The sequence below is a fragment of the Gymnogyps californianus genome, chromosome 1 (genome assembly GCF_018139145.2).
Source record: "Gymnogyps californianus isolate 813 chromosome 1, ASM1813914v2, whole genome shotgun sequence".
NCBI lineage: Eukaryota > Metazoa > Chordata > Aves > Accipitriformes > Cathartidae > Gymnogyps > Gymnogyps californianus.
In genome coordinates, this window is record NC_059471.1 from 15,507,865 (window position 1) to 15,533,902 (window position 26,038).

Below are 26,038 nucleotides of genomic sequence, written 5' to 3' on the forward strand. Positions count from 1 at the left end.
GCAGTAAAGTAGATGCCTGCTCTTTCAAACCATTTGGTTCACAGTGCTTTAAAGGTGCATTACTTCCATTTTTATAAGTCTACTTCTGTTGGCAATTTTTAATACTGTTAGGCTCTATCTGCCTCCTGTACATGAATTCGAATAATGATGATTAGCTTGGTATGTTCACTGCTGGCCTCAAAGAATTTATTATGCCGTTTTCTCTGATTTCTGTTTTAAATCTGTGTCTGCTGTTGTCCAGTAGAGTTACAGATTGTGTGGGTAGCACATATTACATTGCAGGACAAAATCAAAGGATAGGCCAAAAGCAATGAAACATGATGGGCCCACTGACAATTAGAAGAATTACAGTAGAATTCTGATTATTTAAATTAGCATAAAGTATAGGTGCCCTCTAACATTTTAATGTCACTTCAAATGTTCTAGTTTATGTAAGAGAGAGGGCTCTAATACATACAGACTCTTTTAATCTTCTTTCAGAGCAAGGCTTTTGACCTACAACTGAATTTTAAGGTTTTCTTATTCAGAGCTATCATTCAGTACATGTACATTTGCATGAAATGTCTAATCTAGTTTTATGTAGCTAATGTTTTATGGATTTGAATGTAATCTTCAATGACATGCTGGTCTATAGCTTGGGTTAAGTGCTCAGAAACATTATTATTAATCTCAAGGTTTTCTCTGCTTATATACATCTGTTACCTTCTGCTACAAGTTCAACTCAGCTCGACAATTGCTGGTTATAATAATGCATTATATACTGGAAGAACATAAACTCTGGGCTTTGTTGTCTTGTATCTTTTAGGTGAACTGAGCCTAGAATATTAGTCTTTTATTTTATGCATTTTATGCATTTATCCTCCATTATTTGTTTTGTAACTGGTATTGGTAGTCCCTGTTTTGTTTGGGGTTTGTTTTTGTTAACTTCAGGATATGTGAGGTCCTTTTTATTGTAGCTTTACATACTAGGTATTTATTGTTGTACTGAAGTGCTTAGGAGTCCTGGAGATAGTTAATAGCTACTGTCTGCTATATGGTAGGCACAGTACAAATCCAGGAAAAGAAAAGATGTATACCCAAACAGCTTACAATATATGTGTAGAACATAAGGCAGATATCCTTACAGATAGATGGGTGCAAATTTACAAGTAAATAATTTATTAGTATTTTTAGGCTAATAGGCTGTAGTTCCAACACAACTGCTGCTTTTATGAACATTATAGAAAAGGAGAGTTTTAATGCTGTCATAAAAGAAATAGAAATATGAGCAGCTACAAAGACAATGGCAGGAAGATATTACTTTCAAATGCAGTAAGAATGTTACAGAGGCCGTCACTTATCTTTTTAGAGAGGGACTGACATCTTGATAAGGAATGGAAAAGCAGAGGCAAGGAGAAAAAAGGTCATAATGAGCCTCAAAAATAGAGGTATAGATCTTGTCTGTGGTAAAGAAAGGGAAGGAGACACAGTAAAAGCAAAAGATGCTTATTCCATATAATTTACTTAGTCAACATGTCTAGTATCAAATAGTCTCAAATACTTTATTGTAATTAGTATTGTGCAAATTATATTATAATCAAGACTAAAAGAAATGAGACCTAAAGGAATAAAATCTGTATAAATTTGAAAACTAAAGGTATTCTTTTTTTTACAGAGTGCTAGTGAGCAAAAGACAGAAATGGAAAAAATAAAACACCGGATAGCAGAAGAGGCTGCAGAAATAGAAGAAAGAAAAAGAAAAATTGAAGATGAACTAAAAGAGGTTCAGGTAAGAGCTGATAAGGAAAAGTAATATTTTGCAGTCTGATTTTATTTGACTTACTCAAGTCCTGCCATGCAAAATGGTTCTGCAAAATTTATCCCCGCATTTCTTAAATTTTGCTCTGAATTATTTTGATATTAAAACTTCTATGCATTAGAAAACAGTATTCTATTTGCCAGATTTAGATTGTCATTTTGGCATTTGTGTTGTATTAGGTCTTAATTACAGAAAGAATTTTCAGGCCAAATCTTACCTCCAGTTGCTGTTTCTATGCTGCCATGGTCTACAGCTGAATTCTGCAGATTTTATGGAATGTTTTTCAATTACTATTATCTTATATAGACCAACTACATTACTCCGCCTTGCTCAAACTGGTAATATCATAGGGCTTGGTACTATCAGCTGAATGGAAATAGTTTAATGAGAGATAATTTCCAGTTATTACTAAATTCTGAAAATTATATATCCTAATGGCACTATAGCAAACTGCTTGCTCAAGAGACCTTACAGCCATTAAGTGTCAGTTTTATCGGGAGGTATGTGTGTTCAGTCATTGCTTTTAGTCTCTATTTTTCATCCCATCCATTTTAAAATTGTACTAAAGAATAAGGGAAAAGTACAGCAACTTAATTTTTTTCCTTTTAAATTTCATAGCTGCCAAGGAATTATATCCTTGTATTGAAAGTGACAGAGAACTACAGGATTAGGGTAAATCCCTTTCTGTGGTCTTTGATAAATATGAAGGATGTGCAAGGTGTGCACAGCCTTTAATGATAATCTTTAACTTTCTTCTGTTTTCTTACCATTTTGTTGCTTTGTTGATAAGGGCAAAGGCTGTCTGAATTTGTTCAGCTACTGAAAATAGAAAGCTTTTGTGACCTGTACTTCTACGTATCTTTACAAAGATATCCTCAGTAATTAGCATCATTATTAAAACATACCTGTATCACGATGAACTTTTAAGCAATGAAAGAGCAAACAAATATGATTGATACTAATATCAATATAATGTTTATGAATTATAGTGGTGAATGAAAAGTTAGGGAACGTCAGGATTATAATATGCTATTTTATATGGAAATATATTTATTATCACTTAAACACATGGCATTTTTTAATAGCTTGTGCACATGAATATGCATCAATAGCAGTTGGTTAGGTAATAAAATATGTAAAAAGAACTAGAAATTGTATGAAAACTGAAATGGCAAATGTTCAGTTTCTTGTATTCTCATCTCTTTTTTAATGTGTTTTTATGTTTTAAGCCACTGGTTAATGAAGCCAAATTAGCAGTTGGAAATATAAAGCCAGAGTCTTTGTCAGAAATCCGGTCACTACGGATGCCCCCTGACATAATCAGAGACATACTAGAAGGAGTTTTACGGCTGATGGGGATTTTTGATACATCATGGGTGAGCATGAAGAGGTGAGGATTTTATTTAAGCTTTAAACAGTAATTTACAATATGAAATACTTTCTATTATATTCTAGAGTAACGTGTGTGCAGAATTCTTTGGTTTCATAGGGTAATACCCTCTTTAACATTTGTTTCTTCTTTACTTAGTTATTTAATCCTTTTTACAGTTTCTTGGCCAAAAGAGGCGTGAGGGAGGACATAGCAACCTTTGATGCCCGTAATATTCCAAAAGAAATACGAGAGAGTGTTGAAGAACTTCTTTCTAAAAACAGGACATCTTTTGATCCAAAGGTGATTCCTGATTGCATTACATAAAATGAAAAAAGACAAAAAGAAAAAAAAGGAAAAAAAGACATGATTGTCTGATTTGCTAACATAATTTTTAGAATTAATTTATATTAGAGAAAAAATAATGAATTCTTGTGAAGATTTTGTCAGTATAAAGAGATAAAAGTGTAGCAGAGATTACTCTGTTGTGTACTGCCTCTAACAGTGAGAATTTTGTTGGTGACTGAGGAGCGGTGGGATGAGAAGTCATTACGGAGTCAAGTCCTCAGAGATTTTTGTCACTGGTATAAATAATAACTCAGATCAAGGAATTGTAACTGGCTCCTTCTGGCCTCCTTGTACCAGTAAGAGTCTTAACAGTACACTTAATTAAAAAAAGGGGGACTAATGATGATTAAATGTATGGGTGATCTTTGAGAATTGATTTGGTAGTAGCTATAAAAAGGAATTCTTAAATAGTAGTTCCTTATTTTTAAAAGGAAAGTTGTAGTTCCCTGAGAAGGAACATACTGATAAATTATGCATTAATTTGAAACTTCTTAACTTCAGTGAAGCTTCATAGTTGTAAAGATAGCCATTATTTTTTTACACAGATTGATGGCCTACAATATAATCTCTTAGTAACAATTTAAAAGATTAGTTCAGTAGAGGAGCTGGCTAATTGGCATATTTAAGTTGATAACTCGTAAATCTGTTGCAGTTATTTATCCTGTATTTATCTCACCTACATTATACTTCAAAGACTTTCTTGTAACTGTTACTGATTTTTTCAGAATGCTAAACGAGCCAGTGCTGCAGCTGCTCCATTAGCAGCTTGGGTGAATGCCAATGTCCAGTATTCCCATGTCCTAGAACGAATTCAGCCTTTGGAAAAAGAAAAGGCTGGCTTGGAAGCGTAAGTTAGACACTGTTACAAAATAAATGTTCTTAATTCCAATGGTGGTGGATGAAACTAAAGCCGCCAAGGAGGAATTGAAGTTTATTAAAAACAAAAGATATAAGAAACCATACCTCATCCATAGGTAATAAAACGTTCATGCTGAGACAGGAGAAGTAAGTGTGCAATATTTTGGTTTTTCTGGAAGCTATGCCTTGGATATTTTTTAGCCAGTCACAAGTTACCTGTCTCAGCTGAAATGTGTCAGGGAGAAATGTACATCACAGATATGCTTAAAATGTATTCTGTCAGTGAAACCCATGCTATTTTATGAGATGTGCAGTTCCTCTTTTTTCAGTCATGTACCAAGCATAATCCGTTTCTCCTTACGTTCAAAAAGTCTTACGACCATCCATAACCTGAGGAATCTATACTGATTGTTTTGCCAGGTCTTAAAATTCTGTATTGGAAGAATTTGTTCTGATCTTTTAGAATACATTTGATTGGGGTGTTTGGTTGCCATTTTTAAAGCTATGTGATGAGAAGTAGTCAAAACTTCTACATGTGAAAACAGATTTTTGTTAATGTAAATCACAAGAAAGAACTGTCTCTGAATTATCTCTATGTAAATGACTTTCCTGTTACATTTACTCTTTTTTTTTTCCTTTGGATCCATAGTCTTAAAATAAATGTTACATTTTTGTAGTAATCTCAAGAAAACTGAAGACAGAAAACAGAAGTTAGAAGATCTTCTGAACTCTGTTGGTCAAAAAGTATCGGAACTGAAAGATAAGTAAGTTGGGTTTGTTTATTTCAGGATATAAATAAAAATGTTGATGACTTTACTGTGTGAATAATGAAAGTTGTCTAACCAAATGTATCTCCCTGCTCTGCAAGATATTTACATTAGAAGTAACGATAATTAGGCTATCTGTACACTCAGTGGAGATAAATAAATACTATTAGAATACAGTTCATCTCATTGATCAGATGAAATGCTCCTTAAAAGTACCTGCTTCTCACTACTGACTGTGTTGGAAGCCTTCAGTGTAGACATTGTAGGTGTCAAAGATAAGCTGTATGTCTCTTACCTTTTAAATCTAAGAGGACTTTAATGTCTCCTTAGGACTTTGGAAACATTCCTATACAAGACTTCTACTGATCACAGCTTAACAAAGGCAATTCTCTTTCTTGTAGGATGGCCTACTTTTCTGACAGTTAGCTAGTTGGCTGTCTCCTTTTTTCTTAGCATCTCATCAAGTACGTGACTCATAGTGGCATAAAAATTACTGTGGTGAACCTTTATACTTTCTCCAAATTCACTTTAATCCAAGTCTTTTAGTTCGATGTTTCTATTATGTAGTTAGTATAGGAGTGTCATGGTTTAACCCCAGCCAGCAACTAAGCGCCACGCAGCTGCTTCCCCCTTCCCCCTCCTAGTGGGGTGGGGAGGAGGAAAAAAAAAAGTAAAACTCGTGGGTTGAGATAAGAACAGTTTAATAACTAAAGTGAAATAAAATACACTACTACTACTACTACTACTACTATAATAATAATAATTGTAATGAAAAGGAATATAACAAAAAAAAAGAAATGACACCCAAGAAAAGACAAGTGATGCACAATGCAATTGCTCACCACCCACTGACCGATGCCTGAGCAGCGATCCGCCCCTCCCAGCCAGCTCCCCCCTGTTTATATACTGGGCATGACGTTCCATGGTATGGAATATCCCTTTGGCTAGTTCGGGTCAGCTGCCCCGGCTCTGCTCCCTCCCAGCTTCTTGCACACATGCTTGCTGGCAGAGCATGGGAAACTGAAAAGTCCTTGACTTAAGATAAGCGCTACTTAGCAACAACTAAAACATCAGCGTGTTATCAACATTATTCTCACACTAAATCCAAAACACAGCACTGTACCAGCTACTAGGAAGAAAATTAACTCTATCCCAGCTGAAACCAGGACAAGGAGATACTTTACAAGCTGACATATGTGCATATCACTGAAAGTCATGTTTTGTAGTCTGCAAAAAAAAAAAATTGGAGAATTCTTGTCATTCAGCTATATAGTGATGTCTTAGATTAACTAGATACTATATACTATATATTACAGTTAAATATATTACTTTAAAAAGGTGGATTGTTAAATGCATTAATTATTTTAATTAAATAATAATTAAGCTAATTAGATATTAAACATTACAAAATAATAACCTAAACCTTGCCTGTTGTTTGGGACATGTTCTTACTTCGTAGTAGTTTACAAAATAGAGTATTGTGCATTGAACTGGGGTCATCCGTGTGAATTAGCAATATTCTCCTTTAAAGGTTTCATAGATTAAATTTACCAAAAAGTTACAAATGTATAGTATGGTGTTGAGCCTGCTGTTGTCCTGACCTAGGTGCAGAACAAAACTTAACACAATCACTAAAATCAAGTCAGGCTGTTTAAGTAGAGGAAGGAATGATTTTCAGACATTATAGTCTATATTGCAGATGTGTTTTTAAATCTCACCTGTGCATCTATCTAAATTTCATTAGTTAAAAGTCTAACAAGCTCATCTGCCAATTAGAAGCAGAAGGTATAAAAAAAGAATTGTAGTTGTGTTCTTCATGAACAATAAGGGAGGAATTCATTTCAAATTCAGTCAATTAAACTGCCTTGAAAATAACTGTCCATAACTTTAGTAGTTCATGGTAGCAATTACAAACAGTAGTTGTTTTACAGGTTCCAGAGTAGAACAACAGAAGCAGCAAAACTTGAAGCAGAACTAAGTAAAGCTCAGAAGACATTGAAAGCTGCAGAGGTACTGATAAATCAACTCGATAGGGAACACAAAAGATGGAACACCCAGGTTAGTGAAAATTTTCATAAATACATCTTATAGCTGATGATTTGAAAATACAGTTTTTGCACTGTTTGGAGAATGTGAGTTATTGCCGTTCTGCATGTCTCCTAAGTGTACATTTATTTGATTTCTCATTAGAAATAAAAGCTTTTCTTCCTTCTGAAACTTCCTTTTACTTCACTGTAAAAGTTACCTTACCTATATCACATAGCTACAGAATGTGTAAAAAAACTCCCAATATTTAATATAGAAAACACAACGTTCTTTGACATTTTTCAATCACAGTAATAATGTATTGTTATGATGGCTCGAAATGTCAGCAGTTGGACCCTCCAAGTTGAGATACAATCAAAAGGGACAGATTTTGGGAAAGCATTAAACAATCACAGTCTTACAACACATCTCCTTTATGGCATTGATGTTGGAAATGCAAATGTAGACCTACCCAAAATGTCAGGTTGCTTTTGAAGTCTTCACTTATGTGTTTGAAACTTTTCTGCTTCTAAAGTAGGGAAAGTGAGCATATCTTATTTGCTCAAATGATATATTTGGGAGAAACTGGCAAGCCTTTGAACACACAGGCCCTTCTTCAGTCTGAAACAGAAAGGAAAACTTCAAGATATATACAAGCTGAAAATAGCTGTCACCTCCAGAAAGCGATACCAAGCTTTCTTGGGTATCTTAAAATGGAAAAAATCTCACTGCTGAGAGGCATGGTCCTGTCTGTCCATTGACACTGAAAAAAGCCTAAACAATTAGACTAAATGCATGCATTTTGAAGAACCAAAGTTAGGGTTAGATGAATCCTTCTTGTAGATTGACCAGCATAATGGAAAAAAATGGAAGATTTTCCTCTGAAAGTAGCTTTACAGCTATTCCATCTGCTATAGCAAGGATTGAGTATGTTTGAACCCCAGAGTTTAAACACTTCTAAAAGTGATTCCTCACAGTTTTTCACTCTGGTACATTACCCCTGTCTTTAGACAATTCAGACTATTATTAATGGTATGCTGTAGACCAAACTGGCAGATATATTAGTCAGGAACTCATCCCATATTAAAGATGGTGAAAAAGCAGTATTCATCTCCCTTTAAAGTAAGGAGGAAGTAATAAAAAGTTTCTTTTTTTGTTTGTGTATCAGCTTTTTTTTTTAATGTCAGTTTGATTAAAGTGAAAAAGTGACAGTACTTTCAAACCAATTATGGCAGGCATATTATTTTGATACCCTGTATTTGTCTGCAAAATACTGGAACATTTCAAAGCAGAGGTGATGTGCAGATAAATTATTTAAAGATATATGATAAATGTATTTTATCATGTAAGTCTGCAGTGAATCACATTTTTAAGTGTAATACATACTTACAGTATTTAGTATCTGTATACCTATTGTAAGTGGTACTCACTAGCTGACTGTGACTAGGGTCACATAGTTCGTATTTTTCTTACTATAATACTATTTACCCAGTTGCTTATAAGTGACAAGGTGAACTGTTCATCAAATTCATAGATTTTTAGTAGCTAAATTCTCAGAAACATCTGTCCATGCTCTAGCCCAGAGCTAAAAAGAACTTTTCTCATACTTTCATGTGTGCGTTGCTGTGGGTTAGCTTGGTACAGATAGCTGAAATGCAAGAAGAGAGACTGTCTCAACTGTGTTCTCAATGGCAGGCAAATTTAATTCCAACTTTTTAGTACCTGATGAGAAATATTAACATAGTTTTTGTTTGCAATACACCTATACATTATGTACTTTTCTTTTTTTTTTTTTTGAAGGTGTCAGAGATAACAGATGAACTGGCTACGTTGCCTAAAAGAGCTCAGTTAGCAGCTGCCTTTATTACCTATCTTTCTGCTGCTCCTGAGGATCAGAGGAAAACCAGCTTGGATGAATGGACCAAATTAGCAGGCCTTGAAAGTAATTTTGTGTGTGTGTCTGTGTGTCTGTGTGTGTGTGTAATTAAGCTTGATTGAGGAAGTGAGAAATGCCAGTGAGTTCTAATGAACAGTCTCAATTGTCTTGGTGTTCCCAAATGAAAAGTCACAACATTTTCTTAATCAATAAATACTTGTATATACAGACAAACAATTTCTTAGGATTAGTCTATTAATTATTAAGATTATAAATACTTATTCTTAAGATTTAGCTCCATAGTCCTTGCTTAAAAAGAAAAGTTTATATGAATGAATGTATTCACATTAGTTGCTTTTTCAGTAATCATTTTTATCTGTGTGTCAATAACACCATTAAATATTTTTTATAACATCAGCTAGTTAATAGTAATAAGTTCAAGCAATAAAATAATAAATTTAAGGGAAATCTACAGACTTACACTGTTAAACAGTCTCCACTGTATATAGAACGGTAAATGCTTAAAAATTATGCACACTGTAAAGACTAGCACAAACTTACACTCTTTCATTTATCAGAGTTTGATTTACGGCGGTTCCTGTGTACAGAAAGTGAGGAGTTAGTTTGGAAGAGTGAAGGTTTACCTTCAGATGACCTTTCAATAGAAAATGCTCTTGTCATCTTGCAGGTAAATTTGTTTTTTTGTCTTGTCTTGGAAGTATTTCAGTTTCTACAAATTTTGGTAACATGGCATCTTTCTGGAATTTTGAACTATTTCATTTGTGTTATTTTATTAGCACCACAGAACACACACAGAGAAACAAATACTTACGGTAACTCTCGGTATTCTGTAGCAAAAGGAAAAAAAGTTAAAGAAAGCACATGTTTTTCTTTTTTGCTTTTACAGTTTTTTTCCAGATGTCAAACAGACAAAACCTGGTACCAGCCTATTCAGGCTTAAAGTGTGAATAACCATTAACATCAATACAATCAGTGGAAGATTATGTCCTATATATGTTCACTTTGACATATCATTTCTAATACTTTTTTTCTCAGAAAAAGGAAAAGGCTGTATGCAGATACCTTTCAGAACATCTAGGTTTTAAACCCTCAGATTTCATCACATTAACTCTGTGATATAGGATACAAAATGCCATTCGCTTAAGGCCAGTAGCGAACAATACTTGAGAAAAGAATGATAATATTATGCTTATAATCATGATTCAGTTTTATCATATAGTTATTTATGGATATATAATATATAATAACTATACATATGCAATTGCACGATTATGTACATAATATTGTAGGTATAATGTAGTCATTTATTAGATCTGCTAGAAAGTAAAGATTTATTGCCATGAGGAGAATCTGCATTTGCCACAGGTAGTTCGCTTGGATGACTGGTGATTCTCTCAAATCAGTTACAGCCTTTTCTCTAATTTAAATTTATCTTGCTTTATCATCTTGATATGCGATCTAGTGTCCTGGTTTAACCCCAGTCAGCAACTAAGCACCACGCAGCCGCTTCGCCCTCCCGCCTCCCGGTGGGGTGAGGAGGAGGAAAGGGAAAAAAAGTAAAACTCGTGGGTTGAGATAAGAACAGTTTAATAACTAAAGTGAAATATGATACTAACAATTATAATAATGAAATATAATAATAGTAATAATAGTAATGAAAAGGAATATAACAAAAAAAAGGAGGGGGGGGGGAGGAAAAAAACCAGTGATGCACAATGCAATTGCTCACCACCTGCTGACTGATGCCCGAGCAGCGATCCACGCCTCCCGGCCAACTCCCCCCTGTTTATATACTGGGCATGACATTCCATGGTATGGAATATCCCTTTGGCTAGTTCGGGTCAGCTGCCCCGGCTCTGCTCCCTCCCAGCTTCTTGCACACCTGCTTGCTGGCAGAGCACGGGAAACTGAAAAGTCCTTGACTTAAGATAAGCGCTACTTAGCAACAACTAAAACATCAGTGTGTTATCAACATCATTCTCACACTAAATCCAAAACACAGCACTGTACCAGCTGCTAAGAAGAGAGTTAACTCTATCCCAGCCGAAACCAGGACATCTAGTTATTTCTTTCTCAGTTTGATTAAAAAGCTCTTCAATAGATACCATTTTGTACCCTTAAAGCTACTTATATGCTATAATCAAATCTTATTTTCACCTTTTTCCTTAGCTGAATAGATTGAGCTCTTAAAAATCTCACTGTGTGTGAAGAGCTTTTTCAAGCCCTCCCTCAGCTCAAGTAATTTTTTGTGTACAGTTTTTTTCAGCATCCTTTTAAAACTGGCATTGGACATGGTATTTTAGCAATGTCATCTACGATACAGTTCTCAAGCATTTGTGCTCATCATCTTTTGATGCTTGGATATTGTCCGTGTTTCCCTGTCTTCCAGTTTGAGATCTGTGTAGTTACTCAGTTTGGAATAGTAGGACTCAGAATCTGAAAAAAACCCAAACCCTGAAAGTGTTCTTCTATCAGACTGAACCAGAGAATTGCTGAAAATACATGTTTAAACCCTCAGCAAGTTTGGTCATGACACAAAACTGGGAGGAGTGGCTGATACACCAGAGGGTCAAGCTGCCGCCCAGAGGGTCCTTGACAGGCTGGAGAAATGGGCTGACAGAAAACTCATGAAGTTTAACAAGGGGAACTGCAAAGTCCTGCACCTGGGGAAGAACAACCCCAGGCACCAACATGTGCTGGGGGCCACCCAGCTGCAAAGCTGCTTTGCAGAAAAGGACCTGGAGGTCCTGGTGGACACCAGGTTGTACATGAGCCAGCAATGGGCCCTTGCTGCAAAGAAGGCCAATGGTATCCTGGGCTGCTTTAGGTAAAGTATTGGCAGCAGGTCAAGGGAGGTGATCCTTCCCCTCCACTCAGCACTGGTGAGGCCACACCTGGAGTCCTATGTCCTGTTGTGCGCTCCTCAGTACAAGAGAGACGTGGATGTACTGGAGAGAGTCCAGTGAAAGGCCACAAAGATGATTAAGGCATTGGAGCATCTCTCCTATGAGGAAAGGCTGAGAGAGCTGGGACTGTTCAGCCTGGAGAAGGGAAGGCTCAGGGGGATCTTGTCAATATCTATAAATACCTGAAGGGAGGGTGCAAAGAGAACAGAGCCAGGCTCCTTTCAGTCATGCCCAGTGACACGACAAGAGGCAATGGGCACAAACTGAAACAGGAGGCTCCATCTGCCCATCAGGAAACACTTTTTTACTGTGAAGGTGATTGAGCACTGGCACAGGTTGCCCAGGGAAGTGGTGGAGTCTCCCTCCCTGGAGATACTCAAAAGCCATCTGGACATGGTCCTGGGCCATCAGCTATAGGTGGCCCTGCTCAAGCAGGGGGTTTGGACAAGACAACCTCCAGAGGTCCCTTCCAATCTCAACTATTCTGTGATTCTATGAAATCTTAAATACACATATCAACTGTGAATGGGTCTCTTTTCACTTACCCCGCTTACTACCATCTCTGTGGTCACTCTGTTGTGACCATTGTGTAAGTTCTCAGCACTTACATAATTAGCATATCAGTGGTTAAAGCCTCAACATTCAGAAAGCAAAGTGTATAGCATAAGATACTTTTATATAATAGAATAGAATAGTAAAGCTTTGCACAGTACTGGTATGGGAACCACACATTAATAAAGGTTTTATTAAAATGAAAACCTGCTGTCTCGTCAGTGTACATGTTACTAGGCAATATCACCAAAATATTCCACATTGCAGTGTTTGCAAGTTTGATATTTGCATTTGTGATTATAAGTAAAATGCTATTTGTATCTTTATGCCTGCAAAATACTTATATTTATTATTCTTTCTAAAATGCATTGAGGTCCAAGACCAGAAGTACTGTACCTTCGCCCACTTACAGGAAGAAAAAGGCAAAATAATACCTCTTCTTCTAAGTTTCAAAGCAGTTGTGAATAACAAAAGCTGTAGATTATACTCATTGAATAGAGACTTCTGTTTTTAAGAGACGGTGAAGAACTGCCTAACAGTTCTTCTGCCTAACAGCAGGACAAACACCTGAGAATTTTGGTTTGGGGTGCTTTTTTTTTTTAAAGAAGAAGTAAAATAAAAGGCATAAAATTCCTTCTACTGTTGTTTGTTGTCATTTTGTTATTAGGCTGTTATTGTTTCTTTAAACAGTTTGTTAATGAAAAATTTTAAAATGACTATACAATTATTTTGGGGAAATAAAAAAGGACTCCAATTTTATTTTTAAACAAAATAGATTTCAGTAAAAATTTTTTTTTTTTCTTTTCCTCTAGAGTAAAGTTTGCCCATTTTTGATAGACCCTTCTTTCCAGGCTACTGAATGGCTGAAGACACATTTGAAGGAATCACGTTTGGAAGTTATTAACCAACAGGTGCAGTATTTACTCTTGTTCTTACAATTCTGTTCTGCTTGAGCTCACTCTATTCCAGACTTTAGAGAACAGTTTTTAAAGGGCTGTAATAGCAATCACCAAAAATGGGGTTATATTCCATGAAGCATATAATTTCTCACAGAGTTCTAGGTTACAAAGATTCTTACATGGTACTGAAAATCTGTTTACTTAGGGAGGAGATCAGAGTATTTTAAATTGGAGGGTCAACATCTGGTATTACTTCTACAAGTTTGCCTCTTTGTGCTGCCTGTTCCAAGAATATCAGTATTTCCTGCTGAAAGGGAGATAGTAAAAGATTTGTAAACAGGGAGGTCTTTTGTATTCTTGGTTGCAGTTCACTGGATTTCAGGAGTATGTATACACTTCTTTCCTATCATTTTTGTGTTGTATTATCTACATTGGAAATAGTAGATTGGATTTCAGTTTGAGATTAATTGTACCTAAGTACCTAAGATTAATTGTCAACATGTCACTGTTTACATGGGTGGCGAGGCTTGGCTGAGTTGTACACACATAGGCAGGCATCTCGTGCCATTCAGAAGTCCCTTATTGAACCCCACCTTGCCTCAAGATATTGCTTTAACAGAATGTAGGTCTTCCACAGATCCCTGCCAGCTCCGTGCAGGCCTTTTAGATACTCTGTCATGGTACTAGATACGTATCTTTGGGTAGTTGAATCTTCCCCTGCTAGCTGATTGGCTTGATTACCTTTTAGGCTCTGTTGTCTGCATTGTCTAGGATCTCCATTGACTGAAATGGAATCTTAAAGACCATGTGCATGTTTAGACACCTACACGCAAAAGACTGCATTTAGATATCTTAATATCAATGTGAATCCTGTCCGTAGGTCTTGATTCAGTTTTGAGACATAGCTACCTAGTAACATTTGAGATGCATTAACTAGCCAGGACTTCCAAGTGCGCCTGACAGACGTGACGCAAGACCTACGGTAGACCTGCTCTCTTCTGGTGCAGCACTTGGAGAGCTAGGCATGTTAAATAGATTGCCTGGATGTCAGTAGTTGAATAGATCAAACTTACTTAAATTAAACACTTGTGGCTAAACCCTGAAATATCATATGATGCTTGTAATAGAATTTTTCAGCTGTACTACTGGTTTTTAGGTTTCGGCTCCTGGTATAATGCCTTCCTGTTCATTCTGAAGTGTTAGTATTTCAAAAAAACATGAATCAAAGGAATTTATTTTTATTTTCTCAGGACACCAACTTCCTAACTGCTCTTGAGTTGGCAGTGAGATTTGGGAAAACACTTATTATACAGGAAATGGATGGAGTGGAGCCTGTACTTTACCCGTTGCTAAGAAAAGATCTTATTGCTCAAGGTGAATGGCCAAGATCTTTACAAATGCTTGCTCAAAGGTTTTGTAGATTACATCTATATATATATATCATATAAAACTAGATTTTTCTGAAAACATGAGTATTGTGTAGTTTTTTCCTCTCTAACCTGCTGCTAACACTTCAGTGCATGAAATACCTTGGAGATATGTTCTTGTTTAGTAAGTGGAAAAATATTGAAAAGTATTTAAAGATTTTTTTGACTGGAATTAGAATACAGTGTTTTTATTAGCTCTTCACAATTTAAATTTTAAATTAATTTCTAGTGATAATTTCAAACACATAGTTTTACTTAGGAACTTGGGCCTTAAATACACCAGAAATTACACAACTGGTTGTGCAGTTAGAAATCAGAGTTTTAGAATGTTGGTGTTGCTGGTTTTCTTTCATTTGTCTGAAACTAAAGAAGGCACACAGGCCTGTCCCTGATGTGACTTTGGAATGGGGGAGGGTCATAGAGATCAGCAAAATGGTGGAATTCGGTAAAAGGAATCTCCCTAACTGATGCAATGAAAAGAAAAAAAAACCCATTTACATTTTACAGTATCTCTGCTTTGGAGAGATAATGTACTCTATGTAACTCTATATGTAACTGCTTTGGATTTAGTTGCTTTAAAAAGGCTGATATGAAAAATTGTGTTGAAAGTTTAGCAAAGATAAATAGTAATGATGTAAGTATCTCAGTATGAATTATGTTGAATTATGCTGCATATTTTGAAATTAAAAGAACTGAGTGGATTCAAAAAATACAACAATGTATGTTTTAAATACTTTCTAAATTATTGCAATTAAAGTATATTTATGTTATCCTTAGTAATTATATTTGTGCCTCAAGTGTTAATTCCTCAGCATGTACCACAGCCTGTGCATGTAATTTACAGTATGAACTTTGGCCACTGAGAATAGCACAAGACTCCTTTTTGCTGTCATTTCATCTAATATTAAGATCTAATAGTGGGTGAGGTAGCAGTAATGCTTTAAATGTAAAAACATGGTAAAAATAAATGCCAATGCTGTAGAGTTCTTAGATACATTTATCTCCTATATCGGAAAGGTCTGTTTAGTGAAAAGAAAATGTTAGTTTAAATCATTCTTCCATTACAGATGTGCTTGCTTGTTTATCCTCGGTAAAAGTTGAGAGCACCACCAAAGTGGTGACTTCAGGGATCTGCAGGAGACTAGGTAGAACATCTTTACAACTTTTTTTTTCCACTAGCTTCCGCTGAACTTTGGAAAGCAGAGATAGAGTATTACAGGCATCTTAACTGATTTTACTCAAGGAATCAAACTAAGAGATGAATATGTCTGCAGAACTGTGGAGAAAGCAGGTTAAATTAAAATATACTAGTTTATTCAGGGAAATTGCTCATAACACTCAGGCATGCTCTTCTGCATGTTAATGAGCTATGTTAATGCTAGGTCTGTGCAAGTCCAAACTAGGGAGCTGTTTTTTGAAAAGGGAGAATGGGTCACTATTTGAGTCTTTTCAGTCACTTCACAAGCAAGCACACACTCCTTCTCTTTGTCAAAACGTGGAGGTGGAGGCCTGTCTGCATTATTCTGCTTGTGATGACTGTACGTCTTTTCATTACTTGGAAGGAAACGTTCAGAAAAATGTGAATATATATACGGCAATAAATTTGTCTTTGTACAGCTTCCATTTTCTGTTTGAAGTTTTTACAGCATAGGCCTAAAATTTATTCTGATCCTTGGCACAGAAGCAAAATTGATATGTGATTTTCATCTCTACCAGTGTTTTAGCAAGAGATTTATACTTAGAGCATTTCTGATCTGCTCCTAGTGCTAAAAATAGAGAAACACCTAACTATGCCACCTCAAAAATTTCTCTGGAAAGGAAATTTTCACTTTGAAACTTTTCATCTTATAATTCTGTTCTTCCTTCTTTTTTAGTATCAGGAGGCAAAATCTTACTCTAGTTGTGTGATTGTTTGAGTCTATTCTTTTTTGACCCCACTAGAATGGAAACGTGGTGGAAGGAGGGTGGTGAGAAGCCATACATATAGCTTCATTCTGTGACAGGCATATTGAGAAATGTCAACATATTAGGAGATTTGACACAGAGATTGAACACAGAGATTGAAACTATGACAACAGAAATGTAATAAATTAATTGTTTCTTTCATACGGTGAATAATTTAAATGTATTTATAAAAAGACAAATTTATGGGATATTTGTTAATGGAATATTTTTCTTTCAATCTAATGACTAGATATTCCAGCATCTTTAGTTTCATAGACTTTCTCTATAACAATAATCATAGAAAGTAATATTTTAATAGAATTATGGTTGTACAGCAACATCAACCTTCTACAAATAAATGTGACAGATCCAGAGATTAAATCTAATGGTTTTGGATCACATTCAGAAAATGTTAGACCATCTTAGTTAGCCAATATGTAATTATGGCTAGTGTGTTTTGGTAGAGTGGTATACCTATGTGGAAATGTAAATAAATATGTTTAAATTATGACAGGATTCTTACACAAAAGGGGGATTCTCCAGTACATCTTCTGTGGTGTTTTCTCTCCTATTCATTGTTTGAAGATTTCAAAGATTCATTAGTATTACTTCTACTTCAAGTGCATTTTTTGCCATTTATGCTTTTTGTACTGAGTAAGGATAATTAAACTACCCTGGTGTATTAAGTATTGTCACTATGTAACTTTCTTACACTAGTGCTATGCTACTGCATTTTTTTTGTCTAAAAATGCAGGATAGGTTATGTTCCTTAAATTTTTTAAATTTATTTTTCTTTCCGAACAATTAAGAAATAAATTTTATAATATGTTTGCATCTATTAGTCATAAAGTATTACACAAATACCATTATTTTCAGGTAATTCTAGAATGTTACAGTCAGAGTGAGTATAACATTTATTTATTATTTACAGGACCCCGTTACGCTATACAAATAGGTGAAAAAATGATAGATTATAATGAAGAGTTCCGTCTTTTTCTGTCGACAAGGAACCCAAATCCCTTCATTCCACCTGATGCTTCTTCTATTGTTACAGAAGTAAACTTTACCACAACAGGAAGTGGCTTAAGAGGGCAGGTAGGCATATAGAATAAAAACAATGTATGTATAGTGGTCATTCATAGCTACATCCAGCTTCTGGAAGAAGCCCTATGGTGCAGTTTGCATTAATGGTCATAGAGATATTTTCTAGCACACAAATATAAATGGTAAAATGGATGCTGAAACTAAATTTAAATTTTGAAATCTTGTTTTTATGCACTTTGGAACCAATTAATGAGTCCAATAGAGAAAATGGAAACCGTCTCATTGACTTCAGTTGCAACTGATTAATTGCTAAGCTTCTGTTTCTGTTCAAGATGCTTTTATGGTACCATGGAAGCATTTCTGTTACTGCTCTCCAGTGTCCTAGTTAGAGAGTAATGCTAGCATCAAGATACTTTGTGTACAGGAAAAATGTAATGAAACCAAAAAGCTGTATATTTTACTTCTTCTAAAATGCTAATAGCTTTTGAGTTTTTTTCTGTAATGTTTAGGAAGCAAAATGTAGCGTACAGATGGAAGAGAGAAAAAAAAAGAAAAGAGATAAATTAAGGGAAGAAAAAATCCTCTTTGTTTGGTATGAAACAAGTTTTTCCAAACTAACAAGAGGCTTAGAATGGAATGTAAATAAGAAGTTGAGAAGTAAGATATAATTAAAAATGTGAAGCATGGATAACTATATGGATTTCCTCCCTCCACTGGAGATAGGGAATCGACATCATATAATGTGACCAGGTGAAATGACCCCCTCTTTAAGTGGAAATACAGAAAAAAAAGCTTTGTTTTTTCTTTTATCTCTTTGTTGGCAGGAGAAGGGTTTGACTTTTAGTAGACTTGCTGGAAAGAAATTCGCTGCCAGTCTTTCTAGTTTGTGCTTTCTATCACCTACTTCTTTTTATATCTGATAACAGTGTACACACTAATGAAGACTGCCAATCATTTAAACACAGATGTCATTCAGATTGAGGTGCAAAGGTTTAGATCTCAGCATAGAATGGTGTGAATCAGTGTCCTTAATAAAGTGATCCAGTGCCTTTTGAGATGTCCTTGAGTATCTCACTTGGCTTGCATCTGCTGTTATACACAAGGGCATAGTTCACAGTAGTTCCTGGGTTATACTTGCCACTGCAGGATATCCTGGATGTCTACATAGATTTAAAGCTGTTGGATGTCTGGTGCAACTGAGTAAACCCTCAGAAGTCTATTTTCAAAAATATAGACTATATACTGCTATATGATTAATGAGTATATATTATACTATATAATTAATGAATATGTATTATGAAATATTAGAGTGTTTTTTATCCTGTTGAATAATCTCCTTTCTTTTTAGCTTTTGGCTTTAACAATTCAGCATGAAAAGCCTGATTTGGAAGAGCAGAAGACAAAACTGCTGCAACAAGAAGAAGATAAGAAGATACAGTTAGCTAAGCTTGAGGAATCTCTTCTGGAGGTAAAATAAATTTACTTTTTTATGTCTGTTAGATCAAGAAGATAGTGTTCATGTTGTTATGTGTTTGAATGAAGATGGTGAAAGTGTTGGAATAATGAGCCTTCAGAATTTTTGATTTGAGAAAATAAAAGCATTATTTGCCTGGGGCTGTTGGGAGAGTAAAGTAGATAAAATATGTACATCTGTCATGATACTTAATGTATTTCAATACATTAATGTATTAATACTTATTCAATACTTATTCAATACTTAATGTATTTCAATACATTAAGTATTGTCAAAGTCAAATGTATGAATTGTTGGGCTACATATAGGCTGGTTTAGAATGATTAGAAATGTCATTAATTTTAATGCATCAAAAAAGAGAAAACTTTGTTTAAAATTATACTATTTCTTTTTCAAATTATTTTTAAAAAGCCACATTTTCAAGCTTGTGAATCATGTCAAATGATACTTTCTCAAGTTGAGAAATGATTCTGTGTTGTGAAAGGAAAAAAAACTTGAAAAATTTCCAGTAGAAAATGGAGATTTGTTGAGAGCGCTGTTTAAAACTTTAAACCTCCACAATTGTTTCTTATAAGCAATGAACTGTAATATTCTTTATAGTTAACATTTTCCTTTCTCATATTCAAAGTTAATATTCTCAATTTTCGGTTTACCTTTTTATTTTAATGAAAGTAATTATGCTCAGAAACGGTTGTACACCTTTATAAGAAAAGGTAGTTTCCAAGGGAGAGGACTGTTTTCTGTTTTGTTTGCATCTTGTCATGGATTTCACAGAAACTGTACTTCATGCCCATAGGAATGGATCCTCAAATCCTCCTTCGTTCTAAAATGTCATAGATGCAGGGAGATTGACCTGCTGCCTCAAAACCCTCAGTCTGTAGCTAAGTCATAGAACTTTGCAGTATCCATCACAATGGACTTGAGCATAAGCTAATCGTTCTTACAGATTCCTCAAAAAGCAGTAAACCGAACTTTATTAGGCTGGCCGTTAATAGCTCAGTTTTAGAATTTTGCACATAATTATCTAATGTGATTTGAATTTCCACATTTACTGTCCCTATTAAACTCCCTATTAAGTCTCAAATACTAACCTCAAACCTTTTTTAAAACTGTGATGGGGCAGATTTCTCTGACAGGCAGAGGGAAACTTCTTCTCTAAAAAAATTCCACATTCAAAGTTGATCATTGTTTAGCATCTTAATGTCTAGCAGAAGCTGAGAGTTCAGAGATGGAACAAAAAAACTCCGCTTTTTAGAACAAACTTTCTGTGATCTTGGAACTCCAAAATCTTACACATTTGTCCAATCTGAATTGTCAAGTGCAAAATTTCAAGTAATTAATGCCGAAGGTATCTGCAACAAGAAGTGTCCAAGTATTAACAATGAGGTTGGTTTCAACTTTGGCATTCTTGTTAGCGCTGAAATCAGAATACTCTTTGACCCTGAAGAAAGAAACCTAAAGCTCAGTGGAAACTGACAGGTGCTATGTGGACTTTGTCAACAAAGAAGTCAGTGCTTGAGGTGATCTAGCTAAATTCAAGTTAATCCTAAAGCAACATCAGCATTCCATCTGAAGTACTGTACTGGTTTTCTTCCAAAAGCCTTGGAGTAAAGACATACATGCTGTGGCTATCTCACAGCTCACACTATGATTCCTCATAGCAAAATCGGACTCCTTGAAAAAACAGATGATCTTGTCCTAAACTCTTTTCAACTAGACAACTAAGTGCATTCTACTGTTCTAACTGGTGTATCTCTGCCTCCAAATATCCTGAAATGCTGTCCCACAGGTAGTTGTTCAGGACTGACTTAACTGACAAGAAGCCAATTTTGAGGTGTTGTATGAATAAAAAATTGTATTGAAGTGTATTTACTGAAGGTTAGTAAAAAACTTTAAATAATAGTGAATCATTCAAGCTTTTCCCACTTCTTATTAGAAGTGAAATTGTTTGCACAGGAGAACTCAGGGAAGATGTGGGATAATCTCAAGGATTTTGAAAGGATCTCTGATTACAAAACTGAAATTGTTGTGATTGTGAATATTCATCTCAGTTGGAAATGAGAACTAAATTGTATAGGGAATATTGGAATGTTTTTGAAGGAAAGTGAATTTATGAATGACTGGGTACAGGAAGTCATTACAAGTAGCCAATTTCAGGTTAAATTGGTAGTTAAAAAGAAGAAAAAATACTGTAATTTGTATTTACCGTGGGGATATTAGTGTGTAAGACTCTGATCATAGAAATTATTCTCAAAAGCTTGCTGGCGACTTAAGTTTCAGAACCTGGCGATCTGGATTTTTGGAGTTTGTTCCTGGGTTTTATTTTCCATGCTTCTTTAAAACAACGTATCAGTTTAGGAGTAACCACCTGCTTTCTAGTACTCTTGATGAATTCAATGATTCAGAAATATGTACAGGTCAGAAAGAAGGACAACTTCCAAAATGGTTACTTTACAGGTTTTTTTTTTAATGTAACATAGATGACTTTTTTTTTTTTGCAGACACTTGCAACATCACAAGGCAATATACTAGAAAATAAGGATCTCATTGAATCTTTGAATCAGACTAAAGCAAGTAGTGCACTCATCCAAGAATCACTTGCTGAATCTCACAGACTTCAGAGTTTCCTTGATAAGGTAGAAGAATATTTTAATCTTTTATTGCTGTTTTTTTCCTGCTAAAAATAGTCATCTTCTATATAGAGAGGATATATACATCCACAGGAATATAAGATCAGTAACATACTAAATTAATTTTTTGGAGTAAAAGATATTTGGGATGTGCAAGTACAGAAAGTATTCTCAGTAATTAAATTCCTTTGTTTTACACATGGTGGATAGCTACACAATTTGAAGTCTGTCAGTTTGAATTAAAGGAATTTTCCCCAAGAACTTATTGGCAAGTAATGGATTTTGACTTTATTTTTACCATCTACTATTGCAAACAGTATGGCTCATATAGGTGTTATTACTTAATATATCCCTTGCTATTGCAAAAATTTAGATCATTGGTGATGCTATTCATCTGGCATGCTGTTTTTGTAACACATTACAGAGTTTTCCTCTGTGTTCTTACTTGTTTAGTTTAAAATTTTCTATTGAATTTTGGGATGTGTTCTGTGGTGGGAAGAGGCCTCAGTGCCCTAGGGATTAATTTCCAAAATGTTCTTCATAAATTAAAGAATTTTTTGCTAAAAATGCTTTCTTCCAATTTTGAAATCTAAAGACAGTGTTGAAGTCTTGAGTGCATGTTCCTCAATTTGGAGAATCGGAAAGGATTCAGTTTTCTAAAGCAGTGGGAGTAATCAGAATGTTTTTTCAGTGGAATGAGTAACTGTTTATGCAATAACCGGTAGATGGCAGTGATGTCCTGGTTTTTTATATATGTATGTTTTTTTTATCCACAGGAGAGGGACGCCTATCTCCCTTTAGCTGAGAGTGCTAGCAAGATGTACTTTATTATCTCTGACTTGTCCAAAATTAATAATATGTACCGTTTTAGTTTGGCGGCTTTCCTGCGGCTTTTCCAAAGGGCTCTGCAAAGCCAGCAGGTATTTTCTCTTTTCCTGAAGCTGTTAATGCTGCAGAAGAATCAATCTGCTTTGATCCTTAGAATTTGTTAGTTGCTCTGGATATTTTTAGAAAATAATGTATAGTAACTGATGAGAAGATGTATAATAAGTAGTGATGCTGAACTGTTGTGCTTTAGATATTCAGAATACAAGCACATGGAATTTTTCATGATCTTACATAAAATCGCTGTGTCATCTGAAAACAAAGTAACTCATATTTATAATTTCAGGCTTGCTCTTTGTCTAAGGTGAATTAGGAAAAACAAGATTCATTACAATTTTACTGAAGGCTTTATTTAAATAAATTAATGATCTAATCTCCAAATAACGCTAATTCTGTCAACAAGGGGTAGAATAAGAAAAGACCTATATTTCTACATGGTTCAGTCACCTGAAGGAAGATCAAAACTTTATCTGCTTTTATACAGTTTGTAAGCATGCATGCAGCCTGTCTTGTTGAAAATGTAATTTTTACTTTTCCGTATTCTAATGGCCAATATATTCTTCTTACTGAAGCACAGAATTATGGATTTATCCCTTGTCACCTCACTCTTTAGATCTAAAAACCCACACTGAGTAATGATGCATTTTCTTTTTATTCAGCATCTCCAAAATTAATTTTATTTTTCGTTTCCACTTAAAAAGGCATCACCAGCCTTTCATCATGTCACTTTTGGATTCCCCTTTATTCTTGCATCTGTACTTACAACTTTCCTTCAACTGCAATCATTACCAGGAACATGGTTCTGACTATGCGATCTTGCCCTCTTTAAAGTTCTTTACCTATTACTTCTTTTCCACAACATGAGCTTCTAACTTCCTGTTCTTACTTTCACACTCTTTCAGAATTTCTTTTCTTCCTGCCTATTATGTTACCTATTTGAAGCTCAACTTCTGGTATTGCCTTCTTTGCTTTCTTCCTTTTTTTCTTCTCCTCTATCCAGTTCTTCATTTTTCCCAAGCTGTCTTTTAGACATGGGAAAGGTAGTAGTCAAATCAGCTTCTGAATCCAAATTGCCTTCCTTTATAAACTCATCTCTTCAGATTCCGGCATGGTGGAAAGGAAATTGTTTCTGATAAATCTCATACTACCTGTTACCTCCCTCACCTTCCCCCCCACCCCCTTCTTTCTTATTTTATCTATCTTTCTTCCAATTTTCTGCTGTTGTAATTAGTCTTTTAGTCTGTAAGCTTTGAAGGACAGGGTATATTTACTATTTTCTACAATGTTTACTTCAGTTGGGACAAATTTGTCTGGAAGTTTAGTAACTACACTTAACGTCAACATACCTGTTCAATAACATTAAATATAGTAATTCAATACATAAGGAATTTTTTACCAAGTGAAAACTATGAGATTTCAAGGATATTAATGTTAGGAGAAGAAACTATTATCTCATTCTCTATGTATTTACCTTATATATAATGTTGTATAATGTTCACAGTCAAAATATTCAAGGCCAAAATATTCATTTCTTAATGCTTCAGCATGAACTTCTTATTTTATCATCTACTCATTGATAGCTGCAGCTGAAGTCAGTAATATCTTTTTAGAACTAGTAAGTGTCACATAGAGTCCTGATTATTTGTGGCATTCTGCTGAAATTCACAAGGTACATAAAAAGATTTTTACTTCCACATGAATTTTTGAAATCCAAACTTTCTTTTTAGGATTCAACTAACACTGAGGAAAGAATCAAGTCGCTTATTGGCTCATTGAAACATACAGTGTATGAATATGTTTGTCGTTGTTTGTTTAAGGTAAGATTGTATTTTTCTGGCTTTTATACAGTGCACTGGGTTTGAAAGTATTCTTTCAGCAACCAACACTTGATCTACTTCGAACAAGCAGTATTGGGTCAGTACATATGTAATACATGCAAAAAACTACACTTGCAATATTTAACGTGCAAAATGAGGAGAACTAAAAATGAGGATATGACAGAATTAAGATTGCTTATGCTCATTTCTTCACAGAGCAGTTTTCTAATGGACAAGGCTATTTTCAGTCTAGTCCTATTTCTGCTTTACCTCTGGCTCCTCATCTCTGCCTCATCCTGGCTTCATAACCAGTCCCAGCCTTCGCAGTCTTCTGAGCACTCTTATTCTGTTCACTCTTATTTGTAGCATTCGTAAGTATGAGTGTTTGACCTAGCTGTCATGAGAAGGTTTCGTGTGATTATTTGTTCCTTTTTTTTTTAAAAAAAAGGAAACAAAAAAAACTATTGTAATATTCTCCTTTCTCTTTGCACATCCTGCCCCAAATCTCTACCTCCTAGCTTGTTTGTTTCTATCTGTTCTCCTGTTCCTCCATATAATGTTCTTAATGTGTTTCTTGTTTGCTCTGTATTTGAATCAGGTGGCTTTTCTCTTCTTGCTTTCTTGGTGAAAACCTAGGATAGATATACCTTTCACTTTCAATTTTAATTTTTACTTTCACATGGAACAGTCATAACAAGAGGTGTTTGTCTCATAGTACCAGGCTGAAGAATGCATAGTAGGTCTGCATAGATGATTTGAGCAGTAGTACAAATCATGCAAGTCTGGAGTTTGATCAGTGAGAATGGAGAGATCTTAGAAAATTTTACAACACCTCCTCCCCGCTCCTCCCAATCTAGCAACACTGTATTGAGGATGCAGAGGTAGCAGTTATTTCTAAGGATTTTGGTTTATCAAAGTCCAAGTGGATTCTCATGAAATATTCTCATAATAATTTAATGTCTGTGTTTGAAGTCATGAGTATGTGAAGCTTTCCAATAAGTCATCACATCTTTTGAACATTGGAAGGCAGCTATTTTTATATATCAGAAAAGATTAAAGATTTCAAAAGCAAGGCACGGAGAGGAGATTTCCAGTAGGAAAGATTTTCACTGTGAATGATCAGATTGGAGTTTAGAAAATACTGAAAGTGTGTTACTGTGCAGCTTCAGACTAATGGTCCATCCGGCTTAGTATTATGTTCTGATAGTGGAGAGAACAAATAAGCTCCTCACGCCATCAGCAATCCACTGCTAATTCTGCCTTTTATCCATGCAAATTCTTAAAGACTGCTGTGACGCTGAGGTTTTACTAGTGTCTTCATAAATGGTATAGCTGATACAAGTTTATACCTTTTTAAGCATGTTAGAATTGGGAAGGATGGTTTTGTTTGTCTGTCTG

At 35.1% G+C, this 26,038-nt stretch overlaps 1 protein-coding gene across 1 annotated transcript in view; it reads left to right on the forward strand.

Annotated features, from left to right (window-relative positions):
- Positions 1-26,038, forward strand: part of DYNC2H1 (dynein cytoplasmic 2 heavy chain 1) — a 191,520-nt gene that overhangs the window by 58,653 nt on the left and 106,829 nt on the right. The window contains exons 56-70 of the mRNA XM_050915780.1: positions 1,655-1,768; positions 3,028-3,188; positions 3,347-3,470; positions 4,241-4,362; positions 5,051-5,137; positions 7,072-7,198; positions 8,966-9,107; positions 9,620-9,729; positions 13,333-13,431; positions 14,670-14,793; positions 17,722-17,885; positions 19,183-19,302; positions 21,810-21,944; positions 22,715-22,858; positions 24,551-24,640. Coding sequence (XP_050771737.1) covers positions 1,655-1,768; positions 3,028-3,188; positions 3,347-3,470; positions 4,241-4,362; positions 5,051-5,137; positions 7,072-7,198; positions 8,966-9,107; positions 9,620-9,729; positions 13,333-13,431; positions 14,670-14,793; positions 17,722-17,885; positions 19,183-19,302; positions 21,810-21,944; positions 22,715-22,858; positions 24,551-24,640 — 1,863 coding nt within the window. The remainder of the gene's footprint in view (positions 1-1,654; positions 1,769-3,027; positions 3,189-3,346; positions 3,471-4,240; positions 4,363-5,050; positions 5,138-7,071; positions 7,199-8,965; positions 9,108-9,619; positions 9,730-13,332; positions 13,432-14,669; positions 14,794-17,721; positions 17,886-19,182; positions 19,303-21,809; positions 21,945-22,714; positions 22,859-24,550; positions 24,641-26,038) is intronic.